The following is a 21,219-nucleotide window of genomic DNA, read 5'->3' on the forward strand; positions in this document are numbered from 1 at the left end:
ATATCTCGACATCTCCGAATCCAATCTAAAAGTTAATAAAACCACTGAATCAGAATTGTTGAAACCACTTGTACAAGCAATTTGCCAAAAAGGAAGAATTTCGCACTCCAGCAAGGCATCAACAAATTCAAACGTATTCCACAAACAGCAACAAGCCGGACCACCCTGTTCTGTCACCGGTCGTGCCGACCGCATCTGTCAACGGGGCGCTAAACGATGCGGCATATTTCTTATTAATGTCTCTAAATGTGTGAGTGTGAATCTAGCCATGTGCTAAATATGCGTTTGCGTATCGATCGCATACGTTGTGTGTACGGCGCCGTCCCAAGTTATCTATACCCCTTGTTTTCGTAAATGTTTTGGTAAATACCTTCGTTAACGAAATTTCCTCGAAAAGATTTACGAGATTCCAAATTATTTCGAGGATAATTTGTTTTGGTTTTGATTCTGTTTGTTTACATTTTGAATGAACCCTGTCATAAAATGAACCAGAACCATGTTCATCGAATGTAAATAAACAAAAGTTCACTATCCTCGAAAAATCTATGTTTCGATAAATTTTTCGAGGATAGCCATGCCAAATGTAAACAAATATTCGAGGATAAGTTTTTGTCAATGTATTGTGTATTGTCGTGTCTCGTCATGTGTTTTCGGGAGTTCCCCTATTCTTGTATTTGCTCTTTTCTCTCCTGATTTTGCTTTGCTTCTCTTCATGTCCGTAGACTCTTCGCGTTGTGTGGTGGTATGTTTGTGTGTAACAACGGTACTTTTGCTGCAAGGTTGGAAGGGGCGGGCGTCGAGTGTGTTGTTTATCAGCTGTGATCTGTGCGTGTGAAACTTTTTCATTGTGCTGAAACGGGTGAGTGAGAGTAAGATTAGAAACAGAATGCCGTGTGCATGTATACCTCAGCCTGAAGACTGAACCACCAGACTTGCTCAGAGCAGGAATGAAGTACACGTAATATAAATTAGAGCGTGGTACGCTTGCGCGTAGCAGATCATGGTGTAGTTAAGAAGAAAAAAAGAAGCAGTGCTACAGTCGTACTAGACGCTGGAATGGCTTGTATTGGTTGAAATTTTCTTATTTTTCAGATTCAAAAATCTGTTTGCTCTACAAAGACGATGAGTGCATCTAATCAGGTAAATATAATTATATGCTTTTATCCTAGTTATCTGGCTTATAGTTTTTTTGCCTTTTAGTTCTGCAGCGCCATGGTGATCGTTGAGAGGTGTTAGCACGGAAGACAGAGCGGGAAAAGGTTCACGACAACTATGCGGTGAGGAGGATATCAACGGATTGTGCATTTACAGTTAGCGGGTGAGCACACGCTGTACCTCGTAGGAGAACCTGGCCATGGGTATCGGAGAATGCATATCGTATGCCGGAATCGTGCTTGGCCTTGAACACTGACTCTGCTCGATCACGGGTTCCAAATTGGTCATTACGTTACCGGCGGCTTGCCAGCAATCAGCATTGGGTGTTCTTTTTCCGTTCAGTTCTTCCTACCGTCCTGCTGTGTATAAAGTGCCTTCCATTAACAGTAAGTTTGATCAATCATCATTCTACACAAATTTGTTTGCTTTTATTTAAGATCAATTTTGCATCTTTTAGTCTCCCGACAGCAATGGTTGCTGCTAGCACGGATTATGATGGTGCTGTTGCTGAAGAGGAATGTTGTGTTGCCTGGTTGCACTGGACAGGATGGTTCACACAGTGTAGTCAATCTCCTGTTGGTGTCGATTGTTCCCTTCGAGCCGGAGGCCCATCCCGGCCGCTCAGTGCGATAGTGTTAGATGCTAGAAATACAAGATGTAAATATAAAATGGTTACTTTACATGTTAATACAGAAGAGGCGATTATATAGGTTATAGAATTATGACTTTTACTTACCAATAAAAACATGAACGAGCGCAATGCATCACGTACATATTGCCCAGCTGAAACAGGCAAAGAAATGCTCCAGTGGGGACGACCCCATTTATGTCCGGAACATGGTCGTCGTGAAGGTTAATGTAGTAACGGTATTTGAAGGCATATCCTGAGCCGATCCCTATGACGATCGAAAGATCCGCAGCATCCTTTCTTATTGACGAAATCATTGCCTGCACAAATTGCTCAAAACAAATCGCACGACTTGAAACCTAATAAAATTTTCCGCAACATTTATTGGCGGAGAAGATAGAACGAAGACGATCGGGTTTGTCAACCTCTCCCTCTCTTCTAACCAAATCACGCATTAACTCTTACCCCTTCTCCATGAGCAGCCAGACCAAAAATCAGCGATCAAAGATACAGGGCTCGCCTATTCACTTTGCGATGCGAACGGCATATTTTGTACAAAGTGTTTCAATTTGTTATATACATTTTTTCGACAAAACCTACCGTCTTGACAATAAAATCATATCGAAAACCATGTGAAAGAAATTGAAGAACTAAAAACACTTCGGGATTGAATGAAAATACTCGAACGAATTGAAAAAACAATAATGACGGTATAATATATGCCGTTCATATCGTAAAGTAACGAGACAAACCCTGTACGAGTGCACACATGCCCATACACATATTCACCCAAACAAGGTGAATTTATAGGCGTAAGCGAGATGGGTATAATAATAAAAGGAGAGCAAAATGTAAACATTTAGGTCATCATGAACCAAACTCGAGTGTTTGACAAATCATCCATGAGTGCGAGCGGAAGAGGTGTATAAATAGAAAGAGAGGGAGATATTTATCCTCTAAAATTTCCCCTTGGGGTACGGTGTATCTATCCCACACTACCGGGGGGAGAGGGGGGGATTTTTTTTATTCCTGCGAATGTCATTTTCGGTGCCGCCAGACACCGCGCGACCAAAGCGGGCAACGAATTTCCCTGGAAAACAATTAAAATAGCAAACCACAACGCCCTTCATCAGTAGACTGTCGGTATATCAGAATAAAGGTGCTGGTCACCAACCACACCAACCAACCAAACATTCACAATCAACCGCATCACAGCGTGTGATGGAAAGAGATGGTGCCATCGGTGGACGAAGTGAAGCGAAACAAATCAAATTAACGATAAAAAACCCCCCGTCACATTAACTGTGATTTACGAGCAATTTCGTGCGTGCAAAACGAGTGAAACCGGACCGGAGAATAAAGGAAAGGAGAAAGCAGATTGCTCACTCTACCCACACCAACACCGCTGTGTATATTTTCCGTGAGCATTGTGGGAGGGTGTATTGTTACTTGCTTCTTCTTCTTCCGGCTTCCTTCGGAGAATCCGGAACAATAGGAATCCGTTCGACGTAGTTTGACGTAAGCGCCGACTGTCAAACACGTTCCATGCGCATATTGTTTTCCTTCCAACTGCCGTGTGTGTGTGTAAGGGTGTTTGCGCGTGTGTATGGTTGCCCCGTCGGTTGCTTAAAAACGCGTGATTTGTGCATCCGTGAACAATTCCTTTTCCCATCTTATTGTGCGTGCGAACTTCCACACTCACACACCTTCGAAAAACAACCGTTGTGTTTGTATGTGTACGGTTCAGGGCACGCGAGCGCGTGTGTAGTTGTTATCGCTATTGTTTGTGTTGGAATAATACAAAACAAACAGTTAAACGGCACCATACACGGAAAAGGTGGCAGGAGTCCACTTGGGCTGGTTTCTATGTGTTTGTGCGTGGCAATAAAAGTGTGCGAAAGGTGACTGCCAGCGGGTAGCCATTGTCAATTGTGCCAAGGACAGGACACCAGCAGATATCCTTCTGCCTGAACGGCACGACTCCTGCCAACCAAAACATCGTTCAACCACCCCAAAACGCTGCGTGTCGGCAATCAAACCCCCCGTGAGGGCCGGAACCGGAAGCCTCGAGAGCGACACGATACATCACACCTACACCTCCGCAACTGGCGCACACCTCGGAACATCGTGGCTGCTTACCGTGGCGGGTGCAGCGATCAGTTAAGGCTGCTGGTAAAGTAGCGTGTACCGAGGGGCCCAGGATACGCCGTTGTTGTGGTGCGCAGCGAAACCAGAGCAAGCCAGGTTAGTACGGACGATGTGTTCCCTTCCCTTTCTGGGTCGCCTTACCCTTGCGCTGCTCTTCCTATTTTAGCCCGGAAAAGCCGAAATATACACGCTTGTCGATCGTGCACATGCAGTACTAACCTTCTGCTGTTGTTATTATCGTCCTCGAAAGAAGCATACATAGGTGAGCGTGCGAGAGAGAGAGAGAGAGAGAGAGAGAGAGAGAGAGAGTGAGAGAGCAAGCATGCTGATATACTTCAGATTGCAATTGTAATGCTATGTGCATCTTGAAGCGTCTTGACGGCAGAATTACTTTCCCAGACCGCAGCACGCGCTACGGCCGTGTATGCCGAACGCAAGACACTAACCGCACTTGAACCATCACGCTGGTGTGCGTGCGTGTGCCCTTATATATGCGTGCTAGATCGAGAGTGCACTTTCTTGCGGCAGCAGCCACTCGGAAGACAATAGATGGTTGAGATGCAGCTACGCACACACAGAGATGCGTTCGCTGGACGGAAAACTGCAATCGGGAACGACCGAGAAGCAAAACCCGAACGCGAAATGCACATACCAAAGTGCAAATGCGAATGTACCTTTTCTTGTTCGCCACCCATCGCCAAACCCCTTCCCAACCCACCCACCCAAGCCACCGACAGTGGAAGAGGGAAGCTTTATTTTTTTTTTCTCGCAAATGTCCATAGGACAAAGCAATCGTGTTTTGCAAGTGCCCAGTTCATTCGCCGTGCAAGATGGGTTCGTGCACTGTTTGCCCCTCTGAACACACTCTCACGGTCTTCGGGTGTTGAACCGGAGGGATGAAGGAGGTGGTGTTGTGCTGAAACATCGATCGAGTACAGTGGGATAGACAGTGTGACACCCACATCACATTTGGACCCACACACACATACACACACACACCAGCGCCGGGAACACTTGCCCCATTCCCAGCGAGCGAAGCAACAGCAAAAAAGAAAGGGCCAACGAAAGAGGGCATACGGGGCTATGTATGGAATAATAATGCATATTATAAAAGGGCAGCACACACACTCACACACATACACCCATGTGCACAAACAAAGGGTTTCTCGCGCAAAACCCAGACAAAACCTTCCTGGTCTGCAGCAGCAGTACACGCACGCACCCGATCGAACAACCAACCCGATGCACAATATGGATATTGTTGAACAAAAAGGGAGCAATTTAAGGGCGGCAATGTTCGTTTTTAATTTGTATAATTAGCATAACGGTTCCTTATGGAGAGGGAGAGAGTAGATGGGGGAGATAAGTTTAGAAAAAGTTAATATCCGAATAAAACCGAATGACCGAAGATCAAATCCCATCCAGACTGCTGCCTCCTCTATAAGCGGCACTGACTATCCAGCTACGGGTGCAAATCAAGTCACTGAGAGCCAGAAATTGGCGAGCCCGAGTTTTTTTTCGAGATTGTAATCCCAAAGCGGAACAAGAAACGGCTATTGGCCGGCTTTGCTTCAAAACCCAAAATTCTTCGGCGATTGTTCCCCATGGAGATAGTTGGTGGGAATGGGGAAAGGGGGTCTGAAAGGTGGAAGGGTATTCTGATTTCTTAAGGATGCCAATACGCGGTTCCAACCCCCCCCCCAACCCCTTGCTTCTCCGCCCTTCACCCCCTCGCGTCAACAAACACGACCCCTTCACTGTTACTGCTCTGGAAGGCAGGCGTGTTCTGTGATGCAATTATTAAACAACTTTCGTCATATGTATGAATTTCTTTTCACACCATCCTATCTTCGTGGGGGTGTAGAAGCGGCAGGGTGAGCACCGGGGTTACAAGTAGTTCAAGAAGGGGGTTGTGAGTTGGAAGGCAATAAACGATCGAGCGCGACGACGACGATGTCCGAGCCCGAAGATAGTTTATGCTAGCCTACAACAATCCGCGCAAGGAGCGCACACCATAGTTCTCAACACACACACACACATACGCGGTAGGGCAAGCGCATGACCTCAGCCGGCGGGTAAGAACGCCGTGGGGTGGACGCGGTGCGGAGCGGCGGGGGTGGTGGAACCAGTGGGCGGGGAAGGATGGCTGGAACACACAAAACAGCCAAAGACGTCGTCGGCTTCATTTCTTCGCTAACTTCGTGCGGAAGAACAACGCGCTGTCGTCTTCTCCTGCTCGGCTGTTGTTGCTGCTGCTGCTGCTGCTGCTACTACTGCTGCTGCTCTGGTGCGCCTGTTGTGTACTGTGTGTGTGTGTGTGTGTGCGTGCGTCTGTTTTGTGTACCATCATTTTGTTTTTTAAATTTAAATTTGCGTGCGTGCGAAAATCGCGGGTTGCTTTTTTGGTTTCTCTCCCATTTTTTTTGAATTCTTGTTTTGGTTCCAATTTCGGTGGCCGCGACGATACCGGTTGTGTCCTGCGAGCGGACAACGGGCTACGCGCGTGTGTTTGTGTCTGTGTGTGTGTGTGTGTGTGTGCGGTGCGTCCGTGTGTCGTGAGGCTGTGTTCCTATCGGCATTTTCCATCTGTACAACTTGAGGCGCGTATGCGGAGGCCTGTCAAGGAGAAGAGGGGAGGAAAAGGTGGTCAGTTAGGGGTCAGCTTACTTTTCAGTGGTAAATTGCATTTAAAACACACGCTCAAATTACTTCTTCTGACACTTTCAAATCTTTGCAAAAAAAAAAGGAAAACTTTTGGAGGTTCTTTAAAATTTCGAACAGTTTAGCAAAGAGAGTCTTTTCGCTTCATATTTAAAAAAAATTAATATTAAAGGCTAGTAATAATTTTATAAAGTAATTTACTAAAATTATTAAAAAATAATTAACCCTAAAAAAAGACGCCACACTCCCAGTTCTTCTCACTAGTGAGGCCATCCGCATTCGTCATTGCTGACGGATGCGAACAGTTACAAGTTTGAAAAATTACATAAAATTGGTTGCTGAAAGCGAAATTGGTTACCGAAGCGAAAATTCAAACTAAAAATACGTATGCTTTACTTCAAAATTTGACTTTGAAAATTTCTCCCAAAAAAAAAACTTAAAATCCAAACGGCAGGCACTGCAGCGTCGCACCGCACACAAGAAACTAAAAAAAAAACATAGAAGAAAAGAAGAAAAGTAAAGTAAAGTAAAACTTCGAAAGAAGAAAAAGAAGAAGACAAACCCGCGAGATTGAAGAAGAAGAAGAAGAAGAAGAAGAAAGCAGGAAAAGGAAAAAAGAAAAGCAAAGGAAAAGCGAAAAAAGCGCTAAAGCCATGTTCTCGATTGAATCCATTTTAAAGTCTCAAATCTCACAGAGGTAGTGTAGCACGTCCCTGGTTCCGTTCCAGCGCACAACAGGATATGTTTTTTGTGTTTCAAAGCCGTCGAGCAAACTTGATGAGGAAACTGGTGGCCCCGGGGCGGGTCATGATTAGTATTGCCGTTTTGCAAAAGTTTCAAACGACCAAAGAAGCAATCGAACGCTGTCGAGGTGAGGAAACCACATCAACAACAACAACAACCAACAACAAGCAAAACCAATTAAAAAAAAAAACCTCCCAAACGAACGAAACAACAGCAACAACTACAGCAACAGCAACAACAACAAAAAAGAAAAGAAAAAGACAAGCACAAGCAGCAACCAGTATTGCGCAAGCAGCAAAAAAGAAAGAGAAAAGAAGAAGTGGGGGAAAGATGGTACGCAGAAGAAGAAGGAGGAGAAGAAACAAAAAGAAGAACAAACGCGAAGAAGAAAAACGAAGAACAAAAAAAAAAGAAGACCAAAAACAAAGCAATGCACCATCTCTTACGGACTAGTCCAACAGAGTTGCAAAGCAAAACAGTTAAAAAAACAAAATAGAATTTTAACTGTTTTCGAGGTTGTATTTTGGGGCTCAACTTTGTGAGCAAAAAAAAAAAACCTACGTCGAATCTAAAATCTTGAGCAGTTAATCGGCTTCGGTAGGTTAGCATTGGGGTGGCGAGAGCTGGTGTGAAAATTGTGATTTCCACTGGTAAGTGGTTTTTTCGCGTGGCAGAATGGGCGGGCGGACGGGTGGGCTCACGGAGAAGGCTAAGGGCAGCAGCTAAAGGCTCACCCTCAAGAAAGTTGCCCGCATTACACGCGCGCGCGATGCACAAACCGAAGCGGTTAGTTGTTTAATAGCAACTCCCGGCCTCCTCGGTACGGGGATGGTCCCGAATGTGGCGGAGGGAAGGAAGAGCGCACCAGCGAAGGGAAAAACGGTGGGTTTGTGGGTGGCCTAAGAACGCATCCGGCATCGGCGCAGTCCCGGTGTGTGAGTATGCGTATGCGTGCGTGTCGCTGTGTGTTTTCTGTAGCACTTTTCCACCACTGCAACGGACACGCAGGACACAGGGATGGGGAAAAAACTGTCGATTTTCCATGTACAACAGTTTGACTGGTGAGTTAGAAGGGGGAAGAGGGGGGGGGGGGGGGGGAGGTGGTTGTGGGTGAGCGAAGGAGGTGGTGGTGGTTTCCTTGGCGGGGAATTCCTTGCTTCCTGTCCCCGTCCTTCCGCGGGTGCGGGAAGGGAGAGTCCGCGAAGGCCCGAGGAGAGCGGACATTGATAGTTGTTGCGGAGCGCGCACTATTATTAAACAACGAACGCGCTCTTCGGCGGGCTCAATTAACCTCTTTTAAACAAATCACGGACTCGCCACCAAATCAGCCCCGATGCTGCAGGGTGGAGCTCGAGCTGCCGAGAGTCGAGCAGGAATTGGAATCGTCTTCGCCTTTCAACCACTCCAGAGGCCCGGGAGCGCGAAAAATATTTCGCACCTTCCTTTCCACATTTGGCCGGGGGGAAATAAAGTGTGTAACAGATGTTGGTTTACATACGGGCTCGCGTACCGTATGGAGGGAGGCCATTATAATAAACATTAAACACTCTTCCCAAAAACCGCACCGCGATCAACCACGATCGAGCGTTCTATTTTCGAAATGGGGGGGGGGGGGGGGTTGGGGGGAAACATTTTTTGTAACCTGCATAAATAAGGTTCCGGCGCACCGATGTGTGTGCATTCAGGTATGCAAACTGCCTGCAGCAAATGCAATAATGAAGCAAATTTATTAACGGTAAGCTATGGCTGCTGCTTTAAATGGTCCTCGGAACGCTTCACCGTCAGTACGCGTCCGTTAGCCGTGTGCGCTTGGTGAGCAGTCTCCCCCCGCATCCTGGATCACGTCAATGTTCGATTCTCGATTGCAGTTGGTGGAGGAGCATTGCTGTGTGTGTTTTGTTATAACGGGGAGGGGGTAAAACATTTTGTTGTTGCTTAGTTTCTCAATTGTGTCGTCGATTGCTGTGCGTTGTTTATAAAAAATAAATAGGAAATGATGTTTCAAGGATGATGATGCCCCTCTATAAAACGGTTGGTGTGTTTGATTGCTCGCGATTTCCAGAACGACGATTAAAAAAAACTCCCCGGTGGGAGGACAAGAAGAGAGAGAGAGAGAAGAGAGTGCATCTCGAGTGTGTAATTATCAGCGAAAAACCCTCCCTCCTTTTCAAACTCCACTTCACTCCACCATCACCTTAGCAGCGTTCGCTTCCATGTATACACACGCTCCATATGCCGTTCAGAATCTCCTCCTGCGCGATCTCTCTCGACTATAATAATAATATGCCTTTTCCCGGTTGTGTTCATCGCTCTCTCTCTCTAATATATATATATTATAACAAAGTTGTAACCTTTCTAATATCCGCAACGTGTCAAGTCGAACCAGATTAATTAGCCGGGAGTTTGCGCCTGCCATGCTGCTCCTCTTTTTTTCTTCTCTTTCTCTCTCTCTCTCTCCTTCTGTTTGCACTTTCTCTGTATCTATCTCTCTACACACGGATCGACTACTCCACCGACTGGCCGCAGAGTTAGGATGCAGATACAGCACGTCCGGGATCTGTGCGCGGTGCCAGGGACGGCAGCCGAACTCAACTGTACCGGCGACATCCTATCCGTGCAGAACCTGCTGCCGCAGCTAGCGGCACCGGAGAACAAGCCGCACCAGTGCCAGCAGTGCTTGAAGAGCTTCTCCTCCAACCATCAGCTGGTGCAGCACATCCGCGTGCACACGGGCGAGAAGCCCTACAAATGTTCCTACTGTGATCGGAAGTTCAAGCAGCTTTCCCATGTGCAGCAGCACACCCGTCTGCACACCGGTAACGTCTACGCACGGGATCGTTGCGGATGCAACTGTTGCGTACCTTACGTTGCGCTGCTGTCCATACGGAGTAAAGAGAGAGAGAGAGCAAAAAAACAAGTAACAGAAGTGTCTACCGAATAATCCTCAGAAGTGTCTAGAGAGTAAAGATCACTGCCAGACGCTGCCCTAGGTTAGTATGGGCCGGCGCGCAGAGCGGTAAGAGAGAGAGAGAGAGAGAGAGATGTAAAGGGGTGGTAAGTATGTATGGGGTACAAGGGGGAGTCGAGGTGATGACCGTTGCACGGCTTCCTGAAACAGGGTGACAGGGTCACGCGAGCGACAGGTGAGGTTATCCTAGGTGTATAAGACCCGCTGTCCTTACCATCCTTCACAGGCTTAACAACCATCGTCACAAGAACAACTGCGAACAAAGTACAAATGGCATTCTATAGTGTATCGCGGTTTAGTGAACATACCCAACACACACATACTTCGTTACCGAAAGCAACACCAGGACTGTCCTCGCACAGATACCTGGGACGCGCTGTTTTCTGTCGAGTGGTGTGATGTCCTTGTATTTCTTTGAAGCTAAATAATCTTCCCGCCCACCGAGACAAACGACGCTAACCGTATCTTCTTATTGCTTTTTTCCGGGGGCGGTGGGTTCAGGCGAACGCCCGTACAAGTGCCATCTGCCGGACTGTGGCCGTGCTTTTATTCAGCTTTCTAACTTGCAACAGCATCTGCGCAACCACGATGCGCAGGTCGAGCGGGCCAAAAGCCGCCCGTTTCACTGCAACCTGTGCGGTAAGGGCTTCGCGACCGAGTCCAGCCTACGTACGCACACGTCCAAGGTAGGTAACGGGCACACTGGCGGCAAATCTGCAACCTGGACCAGCAATCATGCTTTCTTCGTCTCTAATTTATCCACCAGGAGCTTCAGCTGCATCTGGGCGTACTGCAGCAACATGCCGCCCTGATCAGCAACTCGAACAGCGTCACCTGTAACGTGTGCAGCAAGATCTTTCTCGGTGTCGAAGCGCTCAACGAGCACATCAAGTACACACACAAGGAGGTGGCAGGTATGGGTGAGCACTCTGGTTTTGATAAAAAAAATTTACGATGCACGGTGAGGAGGCGCGAGCCATCACCTATTTCAATTGATTGGATTGAACTCCACTAGCTGGTTGTAAAATCATAAACGGACAGTGCGGTGTCATTGGCACTATACGACGTAATAAAATTTTATGAGTTTTTCTGCGCCTTGCCCACATATATCGGGGAGGTTTTTTTTATGGCGAACATTCAATTAAACATTGGTAATGTCGATTACCTTTTGAATGACTTCATCTGCTCTGGCGCAACAAGCTGCTCCTGACGAACTTATGTATATGGCTTATTTTATGCGTTTTCACCTACAAACACACGTCCTACAGGCTTACAGTTATGCTTAGCGGAGTTCGAACGAGCTCCAGAATGCAAATTAACTTTTAAAATTGCATGCCATAATATTGAAGGCACCTATTTGTTTATGGGAGTAATTTCGTAGAGTGACATGTAGTGCATGATCAGGATCACAGACTCGTTGTCCATCCAATTCGGGATGTCGCAAATAACTTCTTGCGCTCTGCAAACACATCTTGTTGATACTGCCTTTCTTAACATTTTTATAGAGATTAAAATCTTTCACATCGAATACGTTGAAGCTCCAGCAACGCAGTTATTGCTATGTAGAATTCTGGTACAATCTTGCAGTTCTAGCTATTGCTGGACAGTTATGGGTCAAGTGTCCAACTTTCGTCCAAGTTTGATAGCTGATAGTCTCTTCCGCTTCCAAGCAATTTCTCAAGTTCAAGATACGTTTGACATGCGAATATCTGTCCAATTCGTTTGATATCGTTGTCCTTAGAAACTCGGTCTTCCCAAGCTAACGATTCTAAACAGGTATGTAAGTAGCAAAACGGCCCTACTGACTTGGACAGAAGAATCCCCAAAAGATACAAAAAGCTCGTTCGTTTTGTTTCAAATTTGATAGAGTCTCCTTCGTCAGACTTCTTTTTCTCCTTGAGAGCTTCCTCAAGGTCCTCGGCTTTAAGAAAATTTCTTCAATTTCTACTTGGTCCTATATTATCAGGATTTCTTTCGTTGAAGTTTTAATCTGTTCTGGAGATGTTCTTGAACATTTTCTGTTTGATACTCGTACAACTCTTAAAATTCCGGCATTGCCGTTTCGTCGGGTTCTTGTTGATATTTATGCAACCTTTACGAGACCACGTCAAGGGTGAAACACACAGCACTTTAAATCGAAACGTTCCCCAGATTGTCTCATGCTTTTTCTCACACCTTCCTCACCAACAGTGAAGCGGCGTGTCGCAAACCATCCGTGTCCGATGTGCGGGAAGCATTACGTCAACGAGGGATGCCTGCGGAAGCATCTGCTGACCCATCCGCGCACACCGACGTTCCGTTCGAATCTTCAGATGTGGCCATGCTCGGTGTGTCAGGCTGTATTTACGCATGAATCCGGTACGCGTACCAGCCATAAGGAAACTCTTTCAACTTTGCCTTCTAACCAAACCGATTGCTTTTCAGGTTTGATCACACACATCGAGCACATGAAGATGGATCCGAAGCATCAATTTGCCGCCCAGTACATGTTTACGAAGGCGGTCGTTGAGCAGCGCGAAAAGGAATCGGCCGGTGGTAGCAGTATGGTCGGGATGGGCGGTGTGCCCGGCTTACCGAGCTCGATGGTGACGGTGAAGGAGCTCACGCACAACAGCATCTCGCCGCTCAACTACTCGGAAAACTCGTCCACGATGGGTTCGGAAAAGAATGGCGAAAGTGCGGGTGGTGGTGGTGGTAGTGGTGGTGGTGGAGGTGCCGGCGTGGGTGGTAATGGAGCTGGGGGTGGTAATGGTGGTGGTGGTGGTGGTAGTGTGGTTGGTGCGACGGGTTCGGTGTTCGATAACCATCGTATGCCCAACCACCCGCACGGTGGTTTACCTTTCGGGGGTAGCGGGGGCACCAACGGAGGGGGATCCGTCGGCGGCAATGGTGGTGCGCTCGGTGGTGCGAACGGCGGCGGCACGAACGGTGTTGGCGGAGGCGGTGGCGGAGGAGGTGGCGGCGTTGGAGGCGGAATCTGTGCCGGGGGCAGTGCGTTAGATAACAATAATAGTCAATTTTCGCGCATGATGATGATACAGGAGCCGAAGTTCGAGCCGGATCTGATGCTGAACGAGGGTACACCGTCGGCGGTGCAGGCCGCGGTCGTGAATCTCGCGACCGCGATGCGCATCGGCCAAACGTTCAAGAGCAACACCATGCACGGCGGTGACCTGCACGGTGGTAACGCGAACCTTGGTCCGTTGAAGAAGAAAAGTAATATGCTTAATTTTAACGACTCCAAATACTCACTAGCTAACCGTCAAAAATATCCTGTGGCGTCTACAGAGTCGTCGATCGGTCAGAACCACTGTCCCGCTACCTCGGAGACGGCGATACGGATCCAGCAGGCGGAAGCGATCCTGCGCTCGCAGGCGGAAGCCGCCTTGCGGCTAGCGGTGTCCCAGGCCCAGGCCGTCGTCTCGTCGAACGCGGGTATCGGGAACGGTGCCGGTGGCGGTCCGGTCGGTGGAAATGGGATCGGTGGTTCCGGTGGACCGGGCGGACCGGTCGGTGTACCGCTCGGCGGTATGTTGGGCCATCACAATCCGCACGCGCTCGTTACCGGGCGGAACTGCAACGAGGACGCACGTACCGGTCCGAACGATAACACTAGCTGTGGCCAGTTCGATCCGACCGGGGAACATTTGCGGGCAGCGATGCGCGAACATCAGTCCCAGCAGCAGCAGCAGCAGCAGCAAGCGAACGATGACTGTCACCCGTTCGCCCACAGTCCCGTACCGCGCAACGGGCTGGACCTTACCGACGAGTTCCTAAAGAGTGAAAATGTGCTGAAGGGATGAGAGTAGATGCACCGTTACCACCACTACTAAAGCACGAATGCGATTATTATCTACCGTGTTTGAATGGTAGTAATAATTTTGAAGGTGCATTAACCGGTGGGAGACCTTAGGACGGAGGACGTTCGAGGGAAAGAGTTGGTCGGGAAGCGGTCGCGCGAAGCACAGTAGAGCGAGCACGGGAACACGGAAGAACTCGAATGTTAATCCTAACAACACACTTCCGGTTCCGGGTTGACTCGGTACCCCGCGGATTCGTCCGACGACGACGATAGCAATTCTCATCAGATGAAAACATTATTTTTTTGCAATTATTGTAAACAAAACAAAAACTTTTAAGACTAAAACAAAAGAAGCCCCAAAACAACCGAACGGAAGCGAATGATGAAAGAAGAAGAGAGAGAGAAGAAAAAGCTAACTAAAAACACTAATGAGATAGAAAGTAGAAGATGAAGAGGAGAAGATAGCATAACAACAAACAAATAACAAAATGAATGATGAAAGGGACTCGATGTGTGAATTAGTAAGCAAAAACATGAATTATATATGTAAAAAAAAAACAACAACAACAAAACACAAATAAACCGACAGGAATCCCCTTTTGCTGCATTATGCCACACTCGGAGAGAAACACGAGCTCCGAGCTCTAAAACAAAAAAAAGAAAAATAGTTTTTAAATTAAATTTTTAATTAACAAATGCGAAAGAAAGCGTGAAGCAAACAATAGTGTTGGCCGTTCCGTTTCGAACCTACAAAGTTCCGACCCCTTTTTTTCAAAATAGTTCCGTTCCGATACTTTCGTTCTTTTTCGAACCGATCCGATACCTTCGATTCCGTTCCGTTCTTTTTTTGTACTGAACCGACATTTCCGTTCCCTTCCATTCTTTTTCGTACCATTAGCCCTCCCCCCTCCCTCCCCTCCGGCAGGTAACTTTAAATAAATTCAAATAGGTTCTTTTGCACCCCAGCAGGTTCACGTTCCGTTTCTTTTACAAAATGAACCAGTTCCGTTCCTTTCGTTTTTTTTTTTCAGTGACATTCTCAACACTAGAAAACAACACACAAATACACGGCCGGGTACGTACAATTGGGACGCCTTGCGTCACAAGAATAATAATAATAAGATTTCACTATTTATTGTACATTCCGTTTGTTTTTCTTATAGCAAGTATTGGATAGGTTTGTTTTTGTCTTGTTTTGTGCTTGTTTTTCCATAATCATTCTGTCACCATTTTGTGTCATTTTTTTCTTTCTTTCCTGTTAATACTTTATTGGCGTTTCTATTGTTTTATCCATTTTCCCCCCATCGATTATGCACCCTCTTCTTCCGTTTCTTCTGAAATCGTCACAGTTTTGTTTACTTTTATAAAAAAATACCCTTATATTGTACTTCAAAAACACCAGAGAAACAACCAGTTTGTTTTCATTTCATTTTGTCTTCTTGTCCGCCATCTTATATGCAGCAATGTTTTTTTTAAATGATATATTCATTTCTTTAAGTAACATGTTCGCCCTCTCTCTCTCTCTCTCTCTCTCTCTCTCTCCCGCCTTCCCAAAGATACGTGACGTGGTCACTAATAAGGTGACCGTTGGATTTTCATCTATCTCAACTTTTTGTTTCTTCATTAGTGATCATTGCTCACTGGATGAACAAATACATCCGGGAGGTCCCAGATAATCACTTCCCAATCCCGCTCCCACATTACTATGCACCATCGAGTTAAATTGTGTAACATGTGTCTGTGTGTGTGTGTGTAAGCTGCCGTAGCATCCATGAAATCAGGCTAGTGGTGTAGTGGCGCACAGCGGCTACTACTGGTACCGGTCGCCACCGGTCGATGATGGAGCCGACTCGAGGGCGGCCCCGTGCCATTAACTCTTGTTCCACTCGAGCGTGGACTGGAAGCTGAGTACGCCGGCATTGGTCGGCAGGTTGTACAGCTGGTTTTTCAGGTACATCCCGTTGTAGGACTGGTCGACGGCGGCGGCCGCCGCCGCCGAATAGCTGTGGTGCATGTTGGCGGCGGCCGAGTAGGCGAAATGGTTGTACAGCGACTTGTCGTCTGAGGTAGATGCGTGCGGGAAGCCGGCATTGGTGCCGAGGGTGGGCACCGTGCCCATCAGATTCGTGGCCGACCCGTCCGGTCCGCTGCCGACGCTGCCGGCGGACCCGGCACCACCGCCACCAGCACCATTCGGACCGACGGCATTGGCACCACCACCGCCACCGTTCGGAAAGGACAGCTTGAAGGACATGGCGGCCGGCGAGATCTGTTGCGGTGGGGCCGGATGGTTCGGGGCGGAGGGTGACTTTAGTGCGTCCAGGTTCTGGAACGAGGGTTCCAGTGGGTAGGTTTTGCTCAGGTAGTTGCTGTTCGAGTCCTCTACGCACATGTTCGAATCGTACACGTGCGAAACGAGCGGTGCGCTAAGGTTCAGCGAGCAGGATGAGATGGATGCGTTCTGTACGGCGACGGCTGCGGCAGCGGCGGCTGCTGCTGCGGCTGCGGCCGCTGCCGACGAGCTGCCCTCGGATACGGCTTGGGACCGTTGTTTCTCCTCTCTGCGCCATTTTGCACGTCGGTTAGAGAACCATACCTGTGGAAGTGGAGATGGTGTCAGTTAGTTCTAGGTGAGGGTTCCTGTATTTCAGCAAAAGATGAGAATGTTGGCAATGTCTATTAAATATTCTGGTGAATTCTACAACATTCAACAGTCTCATTAGTTCAAGATATAGTTGGAAACTGTCATAGAGGATTTCATCACGAGAAATCAGATCTCCACCATGCGGCAAACCTAGGAGGAAATGGTAGAACAGTATCTCGCGATGCATTGAAGTTCTGGTCAAGCTTTAATAAATTTTTGCAGATACGTGGTAAGCTCTCAAGGTTCTAATCGAATCTCTAGAATATTGTGAAGTTCATTTAAATTAGCCAACCATTTTCTGCATTCTAGAATCGGCGTCAGGAACGTCGCTTTGATTATCTCCGCTTCAAATAAGTGTCAGAAAGAGATATTCGATTGACGAGAAAAAACCTTCAAATAACACAGAAGTTTTGCTCTTGCCTTATATCTGGTTGGACGCTTCATAGACGTTATTGATTAGTACGGCCTCCACGAACATTTCCTAAGGATCTAGCAATCTTTGTGCTGCGAATATAACTAGCCAGACTCTGGTGGATCTCGGACATCGGACAGAAGAGGCGTGCTAGGCCCATATTGAGCTGGATTGATAGTGTTGACGATAACTGATTGGTAGAAGAGGAGCTAGTTGATTTGTCGTGTTGTCTGGATATACCGCTGTAACACCCGTTAACACTGCAAAATTAGTACTCTTACCTGAATTCTCGCTTCCGGCAGGTTCGTTTTGGAAGACAATCGTTCACGGGAAAACACGTCCGGATAGTGCGTCCGCTCGAACTCCTTCTCGAGAAACTCGATCTGGTCGACGGTGAAGGACGTCCGGTTGCGCTGCAGCTTTCGCTTCAAGCTCAACCGCTCGGTATCATTGTCGACAAACACTTGCTTCGTACCCTGCCCACCAGGCCCCGTCCCCGTACCCGCCCCCGTACCGGGCACCCCCGTATCGAGGTTGGTGAAGCAGTGCTTGGCGAACGGATTCTTCCCATCGTCCGACATTGGTTTCACATCGTTCACGTCCGGTCCACCACCACCGCCTCCACCACCTCCACCACCACCACTACCACCACCCCCAGCCCGGTTATACGTATCGTTGATGCGCAGTACCGATTCCGCACCCTGCATCGAACGGCAGCTGTCACCGTACTTGTAGTGCAGAAAGGATGCATCGTTGAGCGATTTCCCCTGCAGATAGCCACCAACGTCATCACTCAGCGTGTCCGAGGAGTGCGGTTTCTTGCTGAACTCTTTCTGGGCGGCCAGATTGCGCAGTACCCGGTTGATGGAGGAAACCTGAAGATTCAGCAAGACATCAGTACTAGAACAATCCGAAAATCCTAACAGGCAACCTTACACTCGGGATGTTTTCCGGCGTGCAGATACGCTCGTTCAGCAGCTTGTCCCGGATCTCCCAGGCGAAGATGTTCGGGCAGTTGTTCTTGAACTGTGAAATCTTGTTGACCACCTCCGGTGTGGCGACGCGTGGTTTCGAACCACCGATTGCTCGCGGCCGGATGCTACCAGTTTCGTAGTACCTGGCAGGATAATACGGTGATAAATGTTAGGCAGCAGAAATATCTCCTCGATTCAACTGTGCTTTGCTTACCGGCCGAGAATCTTGCTGACGCATCCATTGGACACCTGAAGAATGCGCGAAATATCACATGGTCGGGCACCGGCATGGGCCAGCTCCACGATGCGTTGGCGTGTGGAATCAGGCAGAGGTCTACCGCCAACGAATATACCTCCCAGCTGATTGACGCCGCTGTGGCCTACGGTCGCGTACGGTTGATTGATGGAGGTGTCAGATCGTGAAGCATCAGAAAAACCAAGGTTAGCATTAGTACAGAGCTACTTTAATGTCAGGCTAACTTAACCCCAAAAAGCCCACGAATATATATTATCCTGTGATAGAAAAAAAAAACTTAATATATAAAACAAAAATTGCATAACATAAGAGATCTCAGCCGGACAAAAGAAGTTCCATTAGGTTTGGTTCAGTAGCACGTAACAGAAACACATGAACATAAACACGACTCAATCAGGGTATAATTCATTCGATTACCTTCGTTTTTGTACTCCATGCTGCAGTAAGTTAAATTTGTTTCGAGGATAAATGGGCAAAGAAAGTAGGAAGGAAAGGAGAAGTGAACATTTGTTAGCATTTTTGTGGTGGTTCAATATCAATTCGTGCTGGTTTACGATGCATTATGCGAAAACGAACAAAAACTCCCGATCATGGGTACCAAATCGTATTTTAATCCACATATCGCTCACGGTCGCCATCGGGAGTATTTATATATGGCGCACACACGTGCTTGCCCGTGGTTGCTTACTTACGTGCGGTGACAGAGCGCCCGTTAAGTACGAACGCTGGACCATTTTGAGCGCACTTTCGAGGCTGCAAAGTTTAAGCGGGAATAATTTGGATAAACGTCAGGTTTTTTTGTTACAGTACAAATCAGAAAGACCAATGCCACAGATGACACTTCCTGCAGTTGGGATTGAAAAACAAGCATATCAACCGCCATTTTTGATTGCTGTTTTTTTCTAGATTTATTCTCTAGGCAAACATTAGTTTTTGTTTGGAGGCTTCAGCAAACATTCTTAGCATTTGCTATATCAGGATGCCATCTGTTTGGTTTGTAACACACTTGGAGGTGTAGAGTATGTAGAGATAAAGTCATTAGGGCTGGAACCGTTTCCAGCCGTTTGCTATCACACCTCTACTTGGTGGACACGAGCAGTACGGGTGCAACTTTGGACGATCAAAAAGAACGCTCCGTTTCCGCCAACCGTGTGCTGTGCTGTGTCAGATGAGTTCGAATTTGAAATCGAACGCATGTGCAGTGGTGTAAGAGTCCGTTTTTCGGGGGAAACAACACAGGCGTTGTGATTTCAAAATTAGCCGCCGTTTTAGCCTAAAAAAATGGAACTAAACGGTTCTTTAGCTTTCAATTCCAGCCGATACTGGATGAGGATTTGGGTTTGAGAAAGAAATCCCCATTCGGCTATTCTCATTTTTTGTGTCACCATTTAATGGATTTGCTCAGGAATCTATCAGGAAACCAGTTGTAACGGCATTTTCACCCATATAAATCACCTTTTTTTTCTGGCCACGATCCTTACTTTTGCTTTTCCATTACAGCTTCAGCAAATCATCGCTACCATCTTCGGCTATTTTACGCCAATTCCGCCATGTAATGTGTATTTCGTGGAATAAAACGTGCGACATGCGCTAGATAATTTGACGGGAAAAACCGTTTTTCCCACACACGTTCTCTCTCTCACACACACAAACACATACACACACAAGATGTAAAAAAACGAGACAGGGTAGCCATCATGCCATGGCGCATTCCTGCGAGATTCGCTACCGAACGCCAAGCCAGCCAGCCATTGGAGCTCTAATCGAATGCAAATTGAACGTGAAAATCAGTCATGCGGAAACGTGGCGTTTCGGGACGATTTTTCACATTTGGCGTGCTTTTGGCGGGCGGCAAACGGATCGTCCCGGTGCCGAACGGCGGCCCACACGTCCCGGTAATGGAATAATCGCCGAAAATACGGTTTGTTTATGTTTCTGCACATTCTGTTTACCTTGCGTGTATCAGAGCCATTAAATCAAATCCACACCAAACTGTACACTGGACGCAGTGGGATGCTGTGCGCAGGGGAAACCCTGCGCGCGGTGCACTGTCAAAGCCCTTGCCGAAAGGGGAGGTTTTCTTTTGTGGAGGTTTTGACGTTTTCTGAAGGAGGTGCGATGTGTTTAGAGGGGTGAGTTTGAGAGATTCGATGCTTCCAGCACTTGAACGGTTGTCCAGGGCTGGAATGGAGATGATTCAGCGCGAGATATTCGCCTAGACTGAGCGTTGCAGTTGAGTTTCGCATTATGTCGCCGTCATATACTTCAGAGATTTGTCTAGGTCCAATCTAGGTCCGACGACGATGTTTATATGTCCAGAAAAATCCATTTTAAATCAATTATACTCCTCTACCGAACAAAGTACACCAAGTACAATAAGCCAATATGGGGCGTCGTGCAGATGCTAAGGATTTTAAGCCGCAGAGTCCTTTGGTCAATTTTTGAATGGTGTTCTGAAGAACAAATTATAACATCTCGAACTACAGCAACTTCTCGTTGAGCATACAATGGATCACTTGATCCGATCGAGTGCAATGGATAGGGGATTTTGTTCCGATGGAGAACAACAATCCTACAAAATTGGTGTTCTACCGCAACCCGTAATGGTCGACGGCACCCAAGAGATCTACAGAATTTTAGTGCTTTTAAGCGTTGGATCGAAGCAGTCACTGACTGAGTTCATTGGTGAAGTTTAATTGATCGTGTGATATCTTGGAACGTCTCCTGCTATCCGACAACCAATCGCTTCGCGTTTTTTTACCTGTTCCAGAAGTCCTCGATAATGTTCAGGAAATTTCTGGCAGACGCAACTACGGCGTCATTCCAT

General features: G+C 47.3%; 2 protein-coding genes and 2 long non-coding RNA genes across 16 annotated transcripts; 2 read left to right on the forward strand and 2 right to left on the reverse strand.

Moving 5' to 3' along the window:
• Positions 1 to 213: 213 nt before the first annotated feature.
• On the forward strand, positions 214 to 1,912 carry LOC118509645. Its single transcript, XR_004905905.1, has 5 exons — positions 214 to 362; positions 723 to 859; positions 1,093 to 1,140; positions 1,201 to 1,541; positions 1,613 to 1,912. It is a non-coding gene; the product is annotated as an uncharacterized LOC118509645 (long non-coding RNA).
• LOC118509640 lies at positions 1,556 to 2,242 on the reverse strand. Its single transcript, XR_004905904.1, has 2 exons — positions 1,892 to 2,242; positions 1,556 to 1,797 (listed from the first exon to the last, which is right to left on the reverse strand). It is a non-coding gene; the product is annotated as an uncharacterized LOC118509640 (long non-coding RNA).
• A 522-nt stretch (positions 2,243 to 2,764) lies between these two features.
• LOC118509606 (loricrin) lies at positions 2,765 to 14,765 on the forward strand. Of its 12 annotated transcripts, none has more exons than XM_036050445.1 (7): positions 2,765 to 4,027; positions 4,098 to 4,193; positions 9,863 to 10,152; positions 10,806 to 10,990; positions 11,071 to 11,224; positions 12,495 to 12,662; positions 12,729 to 14,765. In XM_036050445.1, the coding sequence occupies exons 3-7, from the start codon at positions 9,870 to 9,872 to the stop codon at positions 14,105 to 14,107; spliced, it is 2,169 nt and encodes a 722-aa protein (XP_035906338.1). In that variant the 5' UTR covers positions 2,765 to 4,027; positions 4,098 to 4,193; positions 9,863 to 9,869; the 3' UTR covers positions 14,108 to 14,765. The 12 variants fall into 12 exon arrangements, with proteins under 12 accessions (XP_035906338.1, XP_035906329.1, XP_035906310.1 ...); XM_036050417.1 differs by lacking the exons at positions 2,765 to 4,027; positions 4,098 to 4,193 and adding exons at positions 4,215 to 6,218; positions 7,047 to 7,289; XM_036050456.1 differs by lacking the exons at positions 2,765 to 4,027; positions 4,098 to 4,193 and adding exons at positions 4,216 to 6,218; positions 7,288 to 7,463.
• A 417-nt stretch (positions 14,766 to 15,182) lies between these two features.
• Positions 15,183 to 20,415, reverse strand: LOC118509632 (paired box protein Pax-6-like). 2 transcript variants are annotated; one of them, XM_036050539.1, is made up of 6 exons: positions 20,345 to 20,415; positions 18,810 to 18,829; positions 18,351 to 18,516; positions 18,099 to 18,279; positions 17,444 to 18,037; positions 15,183 to 16,702 (listed from the first exon to the last, which is right to left on the reverse strand). In XM_036050539.1, exons 1-6 carry the CDS (start codon positions 20,362 to 20,364, stop codon positions 15,977 to 15,979), a joined length of 1,707 nt encoding a protein of 568 aa, XP_035906432.1. In that variant the 5' UTR covers positions 20,365 to 20,415; the 3' UTR covers positions 15,183 to 15,976. The 2 variants fall into 2 exon arrangements, with proteins under 2 accessions (XP_035906432.1, XP_035906421.1); XM_036050528.1 differs by lacking the exon at positions 20,345 to 20,415 and having other exon boundaries at positions 18,810 to 20,336.
• Positions 20,416 to 21,219: the final 804 nt, after the last annotated feature.

Source organism: Anopheles stephensi, chromosome X (genome assembly GCF_013141755.1).
Source record: "Anopheles stephensi strain Indian chromosome X, UCI_ANSTEP_V1.0, whole genome shotgun sequence".
NCBI classification, from domain to species: domain Eukaryota; kingdom Metazoa; phylum Arthropoda; class Insecta; order Diptera; family Culicidae; genus Anopheles; species Anopheles stephensi.